This window comes from Anser cygnoides, chromosome 1, assembly GCF_040182565.1.
Source record: "Anser cygnoides isolate HZ-2024a breed goose chromosome 1, Taihu_goose_T2T_genome, whole genome shotgun sequence".
Lineage (NCBI taxonomy): Eukaryota > Metazoa > Chordata > Aves > Anseriformes > Anatidae > Anser > Anser cygnoides.
In genome coordinates this window covers 192,805,675-192,820,141 of record NC_089873.1, presented here as the reverse complement: position 1 = coordinate 192,820,141, position 14,467 = coordinate 192,805,675, and the positions used below count along the sequence as shown (strand labels likewise).

General features: G+C 42.3%; 1 protein-coding gene across 1 annotated transcript in view; it reads left to right on the top strand.

Annotated features, from left to right (window-relative positions):
- FGF9 (fibroblast growth factor 9) overlaps nucleotides 1–14,209 on the top strand; it is a 28,190-nt gene extending 13,981 nt beyond the window's left edge. The window contains exon 3 of the mRNA XM_048072816.2: nucleotides 12,512–14,209. Within this exon, the coding sequence (XP_047928773.1) occupies nucleotides 12,512–12,757 (246 nt within the window). The 3' untranslated portion in view covers nucleotides 12,758–14,209. The remainder of the gene's footprint in view (nucleotides 1–12,511) is intronic.
- The last annotated feature ends 258 nt before the right edge of the window (nucleotides 14,210–14,467 follow it).

Here is a 14,467-nt window from a genome sequence, read left to right as displayed (position 1 = left end):
GGAGGATTCGCTGTCACTTGATGAACCAACGAAGTGGGGGCAGCAGACACCACTGCTAAAAGAAGTGGCTGTCTCCCCCTGAACCACTCCTTCCCTCCCTTTTGCTGGTGTGAGCCTTTCTGTTGCCGCGTGGTGAACTGAAGCAGGGAACTGGAAATCAGGCTGGCCACGCAGGAGGGTTGTGTTCAGCCACAGTGTCTCCCCTTCCCATTTGCGTATGGCCATAAGACCTCGTACAAAGGTGGGAGCAAAGCTGGCCAGGGGAGGGGTTGCTTATTTCAGGGGCAATGCAGGTGTCTACCAGCCTTGAGTGTATGTGAACCTCTGGCTGCCTGGTTTGTGTTTGGCTGGGGCAGGACCTAGGAAGCTGCAGGGCTCTCGGTTTGGCCTAGGTTTTGCCCAGGGTGTGGGAGGACACAACTGAATGAAAGAAGAGAGGAGGGCCTGTGAGATGGGTCTACTGAAGTTGGATAAATAGTTTTAGGCAAGTTACCTTTATTTTTATTTTTTATTTTTTATTTTTTATTTTTTATTTTTTATTTTTTATTTTTTATTTTTTATTTTTTATTTTTTATTTTTTATTTTTTATTTTTTATTTTTTATTTTTTATTTTTTATTTTTTATTTTTTATTTTTTATTTTTTATTTTTTATTTTTTATTTTTTATTCTTTTCCATTGGAATTTCTTCTTCTATAAGTAGGAAATACGGTTGCTCTAATCTGCAGGGCTGTGTTAAGTTATGACCCAGCAGAAGAGAGTATTTGCTACAGTGGGTTAAATGGGGGTTAGTGGAAGACTTGTGTGATAGATGACGAAAGAACTGAAGAGAAGACAGCAGTGGGGAGTGTTGAAAGGTATTAGGCTGGAGTGAAGCTATTACTGGAGTTTTTATGGGTTGGTCCTTGGGCTGGTTTTATGCCCTGTTTTTATTAGGGACATTAAACATCTTGTCATAAAAAAGTAGTTGTGTGTTATTGAAATTTGCAGATGTTGCAAAGTCGGGCTGTATTTTCAGCCCAGAAATCTGCCTCATGGAAGGGACTCTGTGACCTGAAGTGCACAAAATGTGATCTCGCACACTTGGGGCTCAGGGAGAGCTGTCAGTGCTTCTGGTAACAACTGGTCTAAATGCAAAGTGGGCTTTTGGTCACTTGTGTTAAAGAAGATGAATTGAAACTGAAACAGGTGCAAAAGCGGGTGATACAGGGGATGAAAATGCTATTAAGTGGTAGAGTCTAAAGATCTTGGCTTATTTAGCCTGCAGAATGAAAACTGAGAGGATGCACTCTTGGTCTCTGTAAATAAGTTGAGGTTTCATGCCAGAGAGAGAAAAAAGTCCTTGAAATAAAGGACAAGGATGAATTGGTTTGAATGGGTCATAAGAAAAGCCTAGGCTGGATAATGAGGGAGTTTCAGGTCAGGAGGAAGTGAGACTTTGAGCTAGCAAAGAATGTTTGCAGGGAGGTGGGAGGGGAAGCCTCAGCTGCTTTCTCCAAACACTGTACGGTAGGAAACAGGCTTGTTTCTGTGGATGCTTTCTTCATTGGGATTGCAGGTCTGAGGAAAGCCCTGAAACTTGAGTTACCTAGGAAAATTTGTCTACAACCTCCTCTCCTTCACCTTTACAGATAGCATCCCTGAATTTGGATGGGCAGGCTTGCCAAATGCTGGGTGCTGTTAAATGGTGACCCTCAGAGGTACCACCATTAGGGATGAAAGCAGAAACTGCAACCCAGCCAGTACAATGATAGCAAGGTGTGAAGGACCCCATGGGAAGAAAGATCTTTTGAAATATGAGTACTGGTGTAGGAAAAAAATGATAGGTGAATCTGTACACTTAACACAGGGAATCTGGGAAAACTGTGTGTGAAACTGCAGCTACCGTGGTTTTATTAGAGTAAGAATGGAGTCTGTTTTTTAAATCAGACTTTTACAGATTCTAACACCTGTCACCAGAGAGGGACACCTTCTAATAGTGCCCTGTGGGATAGGTGTTACACTTTTCCTCTGGTCTTTGATTTTCCTCAGAGGACTTCATAGCAGGTGCTTGCCAGGTCTGAGGTTAGTTTGTGAGAGAGAAAACCTTCAGTGATCTCCTTACCTTGGTCTCCGTAGTTCCATGCTGGACTTGGATTATCACTACATGCCTGGGGCAGGAGAGTGTTAGAATATCTCTGGCGTATTTATATATAAATAAATAGAATTTGTTGGACACTATTTGTATGTATAGCTAAGCTTTGATAAAGAAAGATCTTGAACCTTAATTTAATGATCTTACTTGAACCTTACTTTAATGATTTGCTTTCCCCTAATTAAAGACGTATAGAATTTTATATTCTTAAGAAATGGGAGATTAGAGGTGCTGCTTGAGGAGACAGCCAAGGTGATCCACCACCAGGCTGCAGAAAGCCACTTCCAGGAAGGGCAGCCCTGGTTCCCTGCCTCCCCTAAACAGTTCTGCGTCCCTCCTTGCTCAATACCAGCGCTAGCCAGACTTGTCAGGAGAATAATTCAGGGACCTACAGCCACAGAGGAAGGCTTGCCTTTTTTGCAGGGTTGCTTCTCTGCTGTTTTAGCTCCCTGAACTGGCTTGTTGCCTGTTTGGGCAGTTTGCTGGGGGGGGGAATTGGCTGCAGTGCTGGGTTGAAGAGGGTTTGGGTGCCATGCTGTCGACACTGGACAGTCTTAGAGTGGAAGAAGACACTGGACAGTCTTAGAGTGGAAGAACAACACCATAAACCTGAATCCTACCCAGCCAGCAAGCACTGGGCTTGTTCAGCTTGAATTTCTTCAGATTTGCTTCTCTGCAGTTGTATAGCTCCACAGTTACTGTCGCCCTGAACGTTTTTGGAGCCAGCCTTGTTAGCGATATGGGAGTGTGAAAAGGTTCTGTGCATTGAGGTGATCTGAGAATAGCATGTTGAAGTGACACACTAAAAGAGCATCATCAGCAGTGACATACTGAGATGTGCTTGGGGATTATTCGCTGCTTCAGATAAAGATCTGATGTGCTCTGTTTCTGACTCAGGAGCCAGTGGGATGTGAACGTGGCACTCTTTTCCACTTCACCATTCATCATTTTCAAAGGCAGAGTAGAAAATGTTTGCCCTGCAGGGACTTCATTAGGGATTTTGTCTAGGTTGGGATTGGCTGTGCAGTTTGAATGTGCTTGGGCTGATCTGGCAATGTGCAGCAATGAAGTTCATTTGTGTCGCATTCAGAAAGGCTAAGAAATAAAGCTTGTTACAGTGTAAATCCTTTTTTTTTTTTTTTTTCATTTTATAAAGCCCTTCGACTTCTTTTTCATTCCTTTTGTAATGGCAGACTTCTGCTGTTACTTTTGATCGAAAAATGAAGTTTTAAATCCATGCTCCATGACCGCTGACGAGGAAAAAACTTGGCTTCTGTTGTGGATGCCACATGCTTCTGAGGTCTGGCCCAGGCTGGGCATCTTTCATCTGCTCAACTTTACACTTCAACACAATTACGGAGGCACTGTAATTGTGACTCAGGAGAAATTTTGACTTGATTCTATTACAGTTGAAATGACACTGACTTTAATGGAAGCAGGATTGGACTGGTTCCTGTAAAACCACCTATTAATTTTATGGTTATGTCAGCAGACCCCAATCAAGATAAGAGCCCTACTGTATTCATCATTTTAAAAACCTAGATCTAGACAGGGTTCCTACCAGTAACTCTGTAATCTAAAGATAGTCTTTTAACATATAAACATTTATAGCCCTTGAATACCTAGGCAGATTTCTGGCCTGCTGATGCCTTCATTAGGACAGCGTCTAGTGTATAATTTGGACTCAGAACAGGAAGCTTAGTTGGGGAGATTTGAGGAAAATCCCTTGGGTTGGTTTAGAATATACAGATATGGGAAAACAATATTGTGAGCTTTAAACAAAATCATGAGTTTTTTTTTTTTTTTTCCATCACACTTTAAAAACTGAATTCTTTGGAAGGTCCATGTGCTGGTACCCTGTAGACCAACTGTGTGGTCTTTGACCTCTTTATTCACCAATTCTCTTGAAGTTGGTACTATATATCTATTTTGGTTTTGGGCAGATTGACAACTTCTTTCATCAAAGCTGAAATTAACTGCATAGCTTAAGGTTGACCTATTAAAAGACAGGTTTCACTGATGTGTGTGTGTGTGGGGGGGGGAGCAGGGCAGGTGGCCGAAGAGCCACTTGACTTGCCTAAGCATTTGCTGAAGGCCGGGTCAGCTGTGTCACTGGCAACTTAAATCAGGCCATAGCAGCACCAAAGATACGTGGAAATCTCTGGGAATGTTTTTTTTTTTTTTTTTTTTCCTACTCAGGAAGTGAAATACTAAAAATTGTGTATCAGGACCCTTGACTTTATGGTGGGATTGCCTCTGGGAAAGGGAATGGGAGAAGCATCCAAAGAGGCATCTTTGGAGAGAAAGCTTATGAGAACTGCTGTGTAAAAGGGCAAATATGACATGCTTTCTTCAGCAGCTGCTCTTTGAAAGGCTGGCCTTCCCTTGTGTCCAGAAAAGGTGGGATATTAAAAGGTCTCATTTTAAAACAACTTCAGCTGAATATGCAATTAAATCCACTGGGTGAAATCTCAGAGTAACAGCCCTCTGCAGTGCCACCCACCAAAGCACTGCAGCTTTTAAAGCCTCGTTGGCAAATTTATTGTTTTCCAAGACCCCAGTGATGCATGGCACTTCAGAGAGGAGGACAGGATCTTTCCAAAATGCAATAGCCTGGGATGCTTTGTTGGTTTGATGACATTTAAAGTGCATCCAGATCAACCCCCCTTCCAGAATGACACTGTGGTCAGTGATGTCTCCGTCCTCCGAACTATCCCCTAGCTGATAGCTTTAAATAAAAACAATAACAAAATCTGGGGACAGGCTTTTGTTCATCAGTCCTTGACCAAATTGTCTTGCTGAAAGAATAAAACATGAAGTACTTCAATGGGATGAATTTTTATCACGGTGTATGCATTATAATTATTTGGTCCCCCAGGCAAAGTTTTTTTTGAAGGGCCTTGAGCGTTCTGCTTTTATGATGACACCTTGGAGCTGAGAGATCAGGTGCTTCTCTAATGATGGGTAAATCAGGTTTTGGGGGGTTCTTCCTGAGTGTAAAGGCTCAGGCAGATCAAGTACTTCTATCACCCATGCTGTAATGTCTTTCAGGGTGTGAGTTCAGCTGCTCCTACAGAAGCCATGCACTTTCTGCTCAAGGAGGGCTCTCTCTCCTTAACCTGGTGTTCTGTGCTTCCAGAACTGCAAAGGAAAAAAAAATACTGATGATACCCTTTGATGTTGTGCTTCATCTTAGTTCTACAAAGCATGATTTATTTAAAAATTCTACTCAGTGAAAAGCTTGACTAGTATTTCAGTTGCACAGGCTAAAGGGTGTGCGTCTAGCTGCAGGAGAGCAGACCTGGGCTGACATACATGTTGTCTTATGATGGAAGAGAATTTGTGGAGTGGGGAGCTGGGCTGGGTCAGGTTACAGCTTTCAGTAAATCTGAACGTGCCTGAAATGGCTCTTTTAGTGTCTTAAAATATTTGCTGTCTTTTTATCATTGCAAGCCTGATCCAAGTTCCATTTAAGCTGATGGGAACTTTTCTGCTGTCGTCTTTAAAAATTGGCTCAGGCCCTGTATCAGATTGCATACCACCTTGCTTTCTGATTCTTGGAAGGGTTCAGCCAACCGTGATGAATTAGATGCTTAGATAACATTGATGACTGCAGTTCTTGATTGTGCCAGGGGAACCAAAAATAAAATAGAGGTCAGAAGTGTGAATAGTAAATGGCACAGTATGGGTCCGGTCCTGCTGGCGGGGAGGGAGGGGAACACACCTGCTTGTTTGCTGGGTTGTGAGAAGTTGACTTCTTCCTGAGGTTGTGCTGTTTCAATGTGGAGAGGGAAGCTCTCCAGCTCTCGGAGGAGAGGCGCTGTGACAGCGAGTGGGGCCCCAGGCCCTTCCCTGGCATTTTGTCCTGACCTCCCGCAGAAGGGCTAGCAGACCGCAGGTGTTAAGGTGGCAACAAGGCTTCCTCCAGTTCGCTTGGCTGGGCAGATTTAAAGCAAATCTTTGCAGACAGGAGCGTGGCTGCTGGTAGGCAGCCTATGCAGGCAGATGCGAGCTCTGGCACCGCGGGGCTGCTCTTCCTCTAATGGCTCCGTGTCCGGGGAGGGCGTGCGTGAAGCATGACAGCTGCTGCAAACGTGAAACCTCCAAGGAGCAGCTATCCCTAAAACCAAGAGCTGCGGATTCGGCAGTGGTGAAAATGGATGGGGGCCTAATTGGCATCTCTGGCTCTTGCAGCTCATGGCAAAAGAGCTCCCTGGCGTGCTGAGATAACGTAGTGCTGGATCCCTGTCTGCTCCGTCCAGGGGAGGTCTGTGATGGTGCGGAAGGCATGGGAGTGGGAGAAGGGGAAAAAGGGAAAAAGGGAGAAGTGATGAAGTCCCTGCTGTACTGACATCTCCAGAGATTTCATTATTGATGCTAAAGCCTGCCTGCTTTGTTCAGGAAGCTCTGCTTTTCTGTTGCCTCCATCAGGATATGGAAGCACCACGGTTTCTGTGTCTGTGTAGCTGCTTTTTATAATATGACTTTGAAGGGGACCAGGTTCTGCCAGGTCTTACAAACTTTCTGTAAGAAAGATATTGCTCTTTAAGCACTCTCACAACTGCTTCATTGTAGCAGTATTCGAGTTTTTTTTTTTTTTTTTTTTTTTAAGTGGGGATGTATGTATAATAAAAACCTTATACGAATGAATTAAAAATTTGGGAGGAGAAGCTGAGGAACACTCCATCTATGCCAAAGTACAAGGTGACCTCAGGAAGGGAAAATGCAATTGCCCAACTGTGGTTTTGCCATGACCGCCTTGCCTAACTTCTCTTGTCTTGTAAAAAGTGCTGTGGAATATGAATTGCATGAGAATGGCAGCATGGATGCCTGGCTGTTTGCTAGGTCTCTCTTATGGCCCTGCAGGGTTTCCTGCCATCTCTTTAAGGGCTCATGGAGAAGCACTGATGCAAAAGCATAAAAAAGCCAACTAGTCCTTTTTGCAGACATTTTTTCCCCCCATATTCTGTCAAATTATTAAATAAACAACATTATGAAAAATACTGCTAAAAGAAACCATTCAGAGAAAGCTCTGTGACAGTCTCTAGGTCAGGTGTTCACTATGCAGTGCTTGCCTTGCAGGGCTCTCTGCTAATTTAGGAGGAAAAGCAGCACTGCCTAGACACTGGGATTTGGCTTCTGATCGTGGCGGGAGATTGTCCTTGCAGCCAGAGACTTCTCAGCTTAGCACGGGAGATCAGACAAAGCATTGGCCAAATGCTAAACTGCACCTTTATTTATGACCACTCTGGATGAGTGTTAATTATTAGCTGAAGATAGCGTGTTCTAGAGGCTGTTTGCATTATGGCGTGGGAAGGGCCAACCATATGTAAAATGCATGTGTTTGTAGGCAGAGGAGCAAAGAAAACCACTTCAGAGGCAACAGGGGATTTTTTTGCTTGCTTCTCCTCACCACATATGCAGTTTTTATTAATGTCATATAGCCATAATAAGGGATTTGCATGAACTTATTTAGGAGACAATATGTTGAAACGTGATTTTATTAAGACAGGGTGGATTAACACAGTGATAACATGCAGTAGATATGTCGGAAGTGCTGACTGCATCAGATACACTTCTCTTTAATAGTTGTTTGGTATTCCGGACTAGGCATTTTCTTGTGAAGTGTCTATATTGAATCAGTGTAGTTGTTTGCATAAGGTAAAACTATATGTGGCATAGAGTACTTGGCTAAACATGAAACCTTTTTGCTGTGGTAATAGGCATGATGGTCAGAAGAGGTTTCCTTTTGTCAAGTTACAAAATAAATTAGTTTTAGCCCTGCAAGATTATTTTTTAAAGAAAATAATATTGATGAGTTTTATACAGGACTCTGTTCTGTGCTTTCATTTACGAAGCAGCACTAATGTCTTACCACCCTTTAAAGTCATGAAACCATCCTTTTGGCAGTGTTTTTCCTATTTCCAGTTATTTCCAGTTAGCTGGTTCACAGGGGTACCTATTTTAAACATATTGGTAAAGTCTCCATTGTGGTGGCTGTAACTCTCTACTTTATTAATTTGTTATCTCACTCTTTAAGGGTCTATGTGCAAATAGGATAATATAATTATTTTGCTCCATAGTTAGCTGATGGAGAATAAAGGAAGGGAAAGGGTTTCTGGGCTTACTTGCACTGACCAGATGTTATCAGACTTCTGAATTAAATCCACCTTGGTTTGTTTGTCCTTCTGATCTGTGCATCTTTGAACAGTTCAATTATTCAAACATTTTGAGTTAAATAAAAGCTTAAAAACACAGGTAGAGTGTGTAAGTGTAGTAAAATGGGGATTGATCACTTTATGGTGGAATACTCTGTAAAGAGTCCTCATTGAAAACATGTGCTATGTGGTGCAACATCTGATTTATATAATTTTGAGGTCACCTCCTTATTTGGTCCCTGGATTGAATGATTTGCTCAGGGCAGGCAGCCTCCCCTTCCACAGGAATGCAGGTTACTTTCCACTACTGTTTCACTTGGGTATGTTTGGTATTTGTGTCAGCCTTCGACAGAAGTGTCTGGTGGCATCAAGCGTGGTGCAACGAAATATTGGCACTGGAAAAATGATAATCAGTTGATTCTAGAAGTATGGAAAACTGCTAAATTCAAGGTGTAAGTCTTACTTTTTGACTGTGTGTGTAGGGACTTTGTGAAAGTCACAGCCAGAAGGGGAAATGCAACCCCTTGCAGTCAGCAAGCACCATCTCCTTCCTGTGCCGGCAGAGGAGGCTTTCAGCAGGTTTCCCATCCTGAGCTAGTGAGGCAAGAAGGTGTGTGTTGGCAGGATGGACAAGCCTCACCCCAATATTATCCTAATTTCTGGCTTGAATAAAATGCACGTGTGTTCAACGCATGAGTGTAAAAGGGTGTTAAGTCATGTTGTGGTAGTACAGGTGAGTGTGCTAGTGCCTTTCAGATCCTGTCTGTCTTGCTACTAGCTAAACCATCATCGTAAGGATCTCCCAGGGTATGGGAATGAAGGATATGCTGGGATTTTATTCCCCAGCTTATTTCTGGGGCCTGATCCAAAGTCATTGGCATAGACTTGTTTCAGTGGTCGTTTGCTACAACCAGCATTTGTAGGTGTCCCAAAAGGGAACAGTTTAATGAATTTCCTAAGAAATTATTTCACTTCTTTGAAAGTGTGACTGTTAGTGTACCTACAAATCTGAACCTGTGTCCTGATTGCCCTCTGAGGTTCATATTGAAGTATTTCCCTACTGTCTATACCTGAATTTCTTAGAATTTTAATAAAGGCCCAAAGAGATCTAGCTATAAGAGGATGAAAAGTAAAAACAGGATGAACTTGTAAAATAAAGATTCAGCTTGTGAGCTTGAAATCCATTGAACTCAGCCAGCATGCGGTACAGTGCAAGCCCTTATTCAAGGTCTGCCAGCTAGGTGCACCACTGCACTGTCATAATTGATCAAACCTGCCAGATAAAGACAGGCTATTTTAAAATTTCTCCTTTAGGGCACGGGGAAGTACTGTTGGTGCAAAGATAGAAATTTATGATGATGCTAAAAAAAATGCAGATGAAGTGAATAATTAATGAATTCAAGACAAGACTGAAATATCCTCCTAAAATGTTGCTATTTTTAGTAGAGAGTGCTTCTGCAGTGCTTGTCATGTGATCCTATTGCCTTCTGAGAGCAGGAAAACAATTTGAATTAGTTTCTCTTTCCCCGGTGGACCTATAGACCCAGCATATAACATCTCTTAGCATCTGCTTTTGCATTAAAGCAAACAAAGTGATTTTAAACCTCATGCAAAATAAAATATTAATGAGAGCTGTACTTAAAGATGATCTTTATAGCAGCTGAATATTTTTTTTAATACTTTGAGGCTGTGCAAGGGGCTACTGCAATGTGCCTAACTTTCAGCTGCTGCAGATGTCTGCTGGCATTCGTTACTGCTGCTGTTTCTAGCTGTCAAAGCATACAGAGGCAATTATCAATAGCTGATTGCAGGATTTGGCCCATAGATGAGGAATTAATGTAAACAGATATGTTTTTCTTTTCCTTCTATAAACAGCATGGGGTGTTACTGGGTTTGAGCTACTTTGCAGAACCATAGAGGGGTGAGGTTGGAAGGCACCTCTGGAAGCCATCTGGTCCAACCCCTGCTCAAGCAGGGACACCTACAGCAGCTTCCCCAGGACCATGGTTGAAAATCTCCAAGGACAGAGACTCCACAACCTCTCTACCTCGCACAGTAAAAGTGTCATAGTCAGAAAATGAAATAAATGATTGTATGCAGCAGCTCTGTGGACCTGCTCACATTTTGGTGCGCTCTGCTCAGCTGAGCCTGCAGGGAGGGACATCTGGTGGTGGAACAGCTGGAGATGCTGGGAGGGATGGGGTGGCCATCTTCTCTTCTGCCACAGCCACCTGGATCCACACAGAGCTGCTGCCGTAGTGAATATGCAAGTGTTCGGTGTCCCCGCACCCAGCCCTGGAGGCAATGTCTCCTTCCTGAGGGGTGATGAGGTTCCCAACACCCATCAGAGAGAGTCAGGAACTGCTTACTTGCTGCCTTTCTAGCCTATCAGAGTTGTCACAGCTTAAATTCAGAAAAAAAAAACAAAAAAACAAAACAAAACATACCTCAATCCCAAACATTTAGGCATTGAGGAGGACCCTGGCTTTGTAGCCCAGTCCCCAGTTAGTAGGGGGAGCTCTGGCTGTTTGCTCTCCCCATGTGGGACAGTTCCTGGATGAATCCTACGAGGTATGTAGGGGCCCAAGCAGGACCCCAGGCCCCAGCCCCGGTGGGGTGCAGACCCCTCCTGGGGAGCATCATGCTTGCCTAGCAGCCAGCAAGGTGGCTTTTCACCCTGAGGACGTGGCGCTTCGGTGCCAGGGGCTCTCGTGGGTCAGTGGGTATTCCTCCCACTGGACCCACTCCACCTCAGTGGAAAAAACCCACTGGGCATGCAGTGAAAGCCAAGGTGTCTTGGCACTGTCAAGGAGAAAGCATTTCTGAGCAGGTCTTGAAGCAGCGGAAAACCTCTTTGCCAAAGCACGTTGCTTTGAGAAAAGTTTGAGAGCTGTGAGTCCTGAGCTGCAGAGGTGATCCCCAAAATACTTTCAGCTCCAGATTGAGTTGCAAGATTAGGTGATGGTAGGTTTTGTGAAGCTCCTGGATTAAGCCATGGATGGTGGTTTCCTCGGAGGAACTGGAGTTTGAGCTGTGGCTCCTTGGTTGTGCTCAGGTTGTGGGTGTAGGTGCCATAAAAGCTTTGCTGCACCTGGGCCTTGATCTCTGTTTTCCCTTCTCTGTGTATCTGCCTAAAAGGACTGTTTTAATTTCTGTAAAAACACATGCAGAGAATTCTGCATGGTGTGGAGTTTTGTATTAATGAGGCGATGATCCTCAACTGGAAGCTGGATTTGGTAGATATGAGTGCTATTTGAGTGACAATGCTAGTTACGTAAAAATATTAAATTATCAGTATATTTTTTGTGCCAGCTGATAAGACTATTCGCAGGCTTATTCTTCCCAGCTTTCCTTCAGCTTTCCCATGCTAGAAGCTAACACTTTTTTTTCCCCTGCTCAGTCACTTGTGTGAGCATTGCCCAATTAATTCAAAATGAATCAGGTTGTCAGGTGGCTGGTTTTTAAGCCAATCCTGTCCATTTAGACCAAAAGGCTGTATGTGCAGGCTCAGTGAGGGGGTGAACTGGAAGGAACGGGAGTCCATGGCAGGGGAGCCGATGAAATGGTTGATGCCTTCAGTGGGTGTCTTCTGTAGGAGAAAACACACACAATGACAACCCTTGTAAAGCCCGGAGGGCTTTTCCTCGCCTAACTTGATCATCTCAGCACCTGTTTGAGGCTCTTGTGGGTTGTGGTTCTGCAGTACAAATAATAAACCAAATCATGGGTATTAAAATCTATCATTTGTAATGAATGAGATGCATTAAGTACTCCTTGTAACGAAAGGATATAAAGATTTTAAGACCCTAAATGATGTTACCACCCTGCAAAACAGTGACGGTTCCCTTTTATAATGTCTGTTCAAGTGCTTGCACTCATGATTCGAGCAATTGCTTATACAAGTCCAGTAATGTCTTGTGAGCTGCTTGGAAATGATCAGAAATTAAAACACCTGCTTTCGTGTTTGTTAGTGCTGTCTTGATTTTGACAAAAAGCTTTTGGAGAATCATTTTTGCTTCACGTACAGTTATTCACCCTTGTGAATGCTTTATGAAATACCCAGAAATATGGCTTTATTTAGTTAAAATTGGGAATATTGCAAGGCTTTGTTCCGTGAAGTGAGCATTGAGGTACTGATTTTCAGCAGTGAAATTAGCAATTCTTTTAAAAATAGATTATTTTTGTGTCTGGCTCCTCACCACTTTTTCTTTTCTTTTCATAGGAAAAATTAACCCAGGAGTGTGTATTCAGAGAGCAGTTTGAAGAAAACTGGTATAACACATATTCATCAAATCTATATAAACACGTGGACACTGGAAGACGATACTACGTTGCGTTAAATAAAGATGGGACTCCAAGAGAAGGGACTAGGACTAAACGGCATCAAAAATTTACACATTTTTTACCTAGACCAGTGGACCCTGAGAAAGTACCTGAACTATATAAGGATATTTTAAGCCAAAGTTGACAAAGACAATTCCTTCACTTGAGCCCTTAAAAAGTAACCACTATAAAGGTTTCATGCGGTGGGTTCTTATTGATTAGCTGTGTCATCACATCAGCTCCACTGTTGCCAAACTTTGTCGCATGCATAATGTATGATGGAGGCTTGGATGGAACATGCTGATTTTGTTCTGCACTTAAAGGTTTGTCCTCCTGGAGGAGAGCCTATGCCCACTCGCTTGATTTAGTACGAGAGGGGGAGCGCGAGAGAGTGAGTGAGAGCGAGCGCGAGAGGACGCGAGAGCGTGAATGGGAGTGAGAGAGAGGGGAGCCGAGGGAGGAGGAGAACGGCCTGATGCATGCTGGGGAATGGACACGCTTTTAAATTTTTGATCAGTTGTACTTCGTCATATATCAGCATAGCTGCCATACTTTGATTCATCGGGATTTTTGGCTGGTGGCCTGCTCAAGTGTACGCTGCATTTACAAAAGGCATGGAGGGTGCAGTCTTACTTAGACAAGAGACTTTTCAGTTAATCGCTCGCTGGGTCTCACCCCGCTGAGTTTAAAGCAAAGACCTCTTAGTAAAAAAAAAATAAAAAATAAAAAGTTAAATTTATTTATAGAAATTCCAAAGGCAACATTTTATTTATTTTATATATTTATTTATTATATAGAGTTTATTTTTAATGAAATATGTACAGGCCAGATAGGCATTTTGGAAGCTTTAGGCTCTGTAAGCATTAAAACGGCAAAGGCCACTATGAACCTGTGGTAAATTCATGCAAGTAAATATAAAGGTGCATGGATAAAAAGAAAAAAAAAACAATAAAAAGGTAATAATAATAAATTCTAGTGACCCTCATGTACTAAAGGCGACAATCTCTTTTGTGCCTGTATTATTGTAAAAGTATGCACACCACTCATGACACTGAGTACTCACTCTTCTGACTGCTTGTTTCATAGCTTACCCCCAGAGGATTAAAAAGAAAACTGGGTCTTCAACTTTTTTTCTGTGTCTGTAATATTTCCTCTCTGATAAAGTGACTTATTACATCATTGTAAACTTCACGGCTGTGGAAAATATAGGGGTTGGAATATATTCTACTTGTTAAAACCTATTGCAGATTATACCAAAGCTAAATGATAAATATGCTTTTTTTTTTTTTCTTTTCTTCCTAAAGCAGAATGCCAGAAACAACATAAGTAATATCAACAATTGTACTAATTTTAAGATTCCACAAATAGCACATAAAGGTTTCAGAGGGCAAGAACCAGGCTAACAGGATCACTCTTGTAAACATGTTTATTTGTGCACTTGACTATCTACTATGAAATTATACAAGTTCCATAGGGGTCATTGTAACATCTTTTATGGAAAATTGCTTTCAGTGTGACTGTCATAATACATGATATTAGCACCCTTCCTAAAGTAAAACTTGCAAAATGAAACTAATAAATCTATCAATAACGACAATGGGGGGAAAGTATTAGACTTGTTTTTTTTTTTTTTTTTTCTTCTTCCTGAAGTATGTTCAAATATTCATGAACTGTAAGTGAGATGCAGTATGTAATATTTAAGGAACTGTAGCATTTTATGTTAAGCACACAAAAACGTCGATGAGCAATTACCATTTGGGAATTAACACATAGAAAGTCATTTTTCCCCCAGTATCGTGAAGGGGAAAAAAAAAGAGAGAAAAATCATGTAAGACCCATATGATAAATACATTTT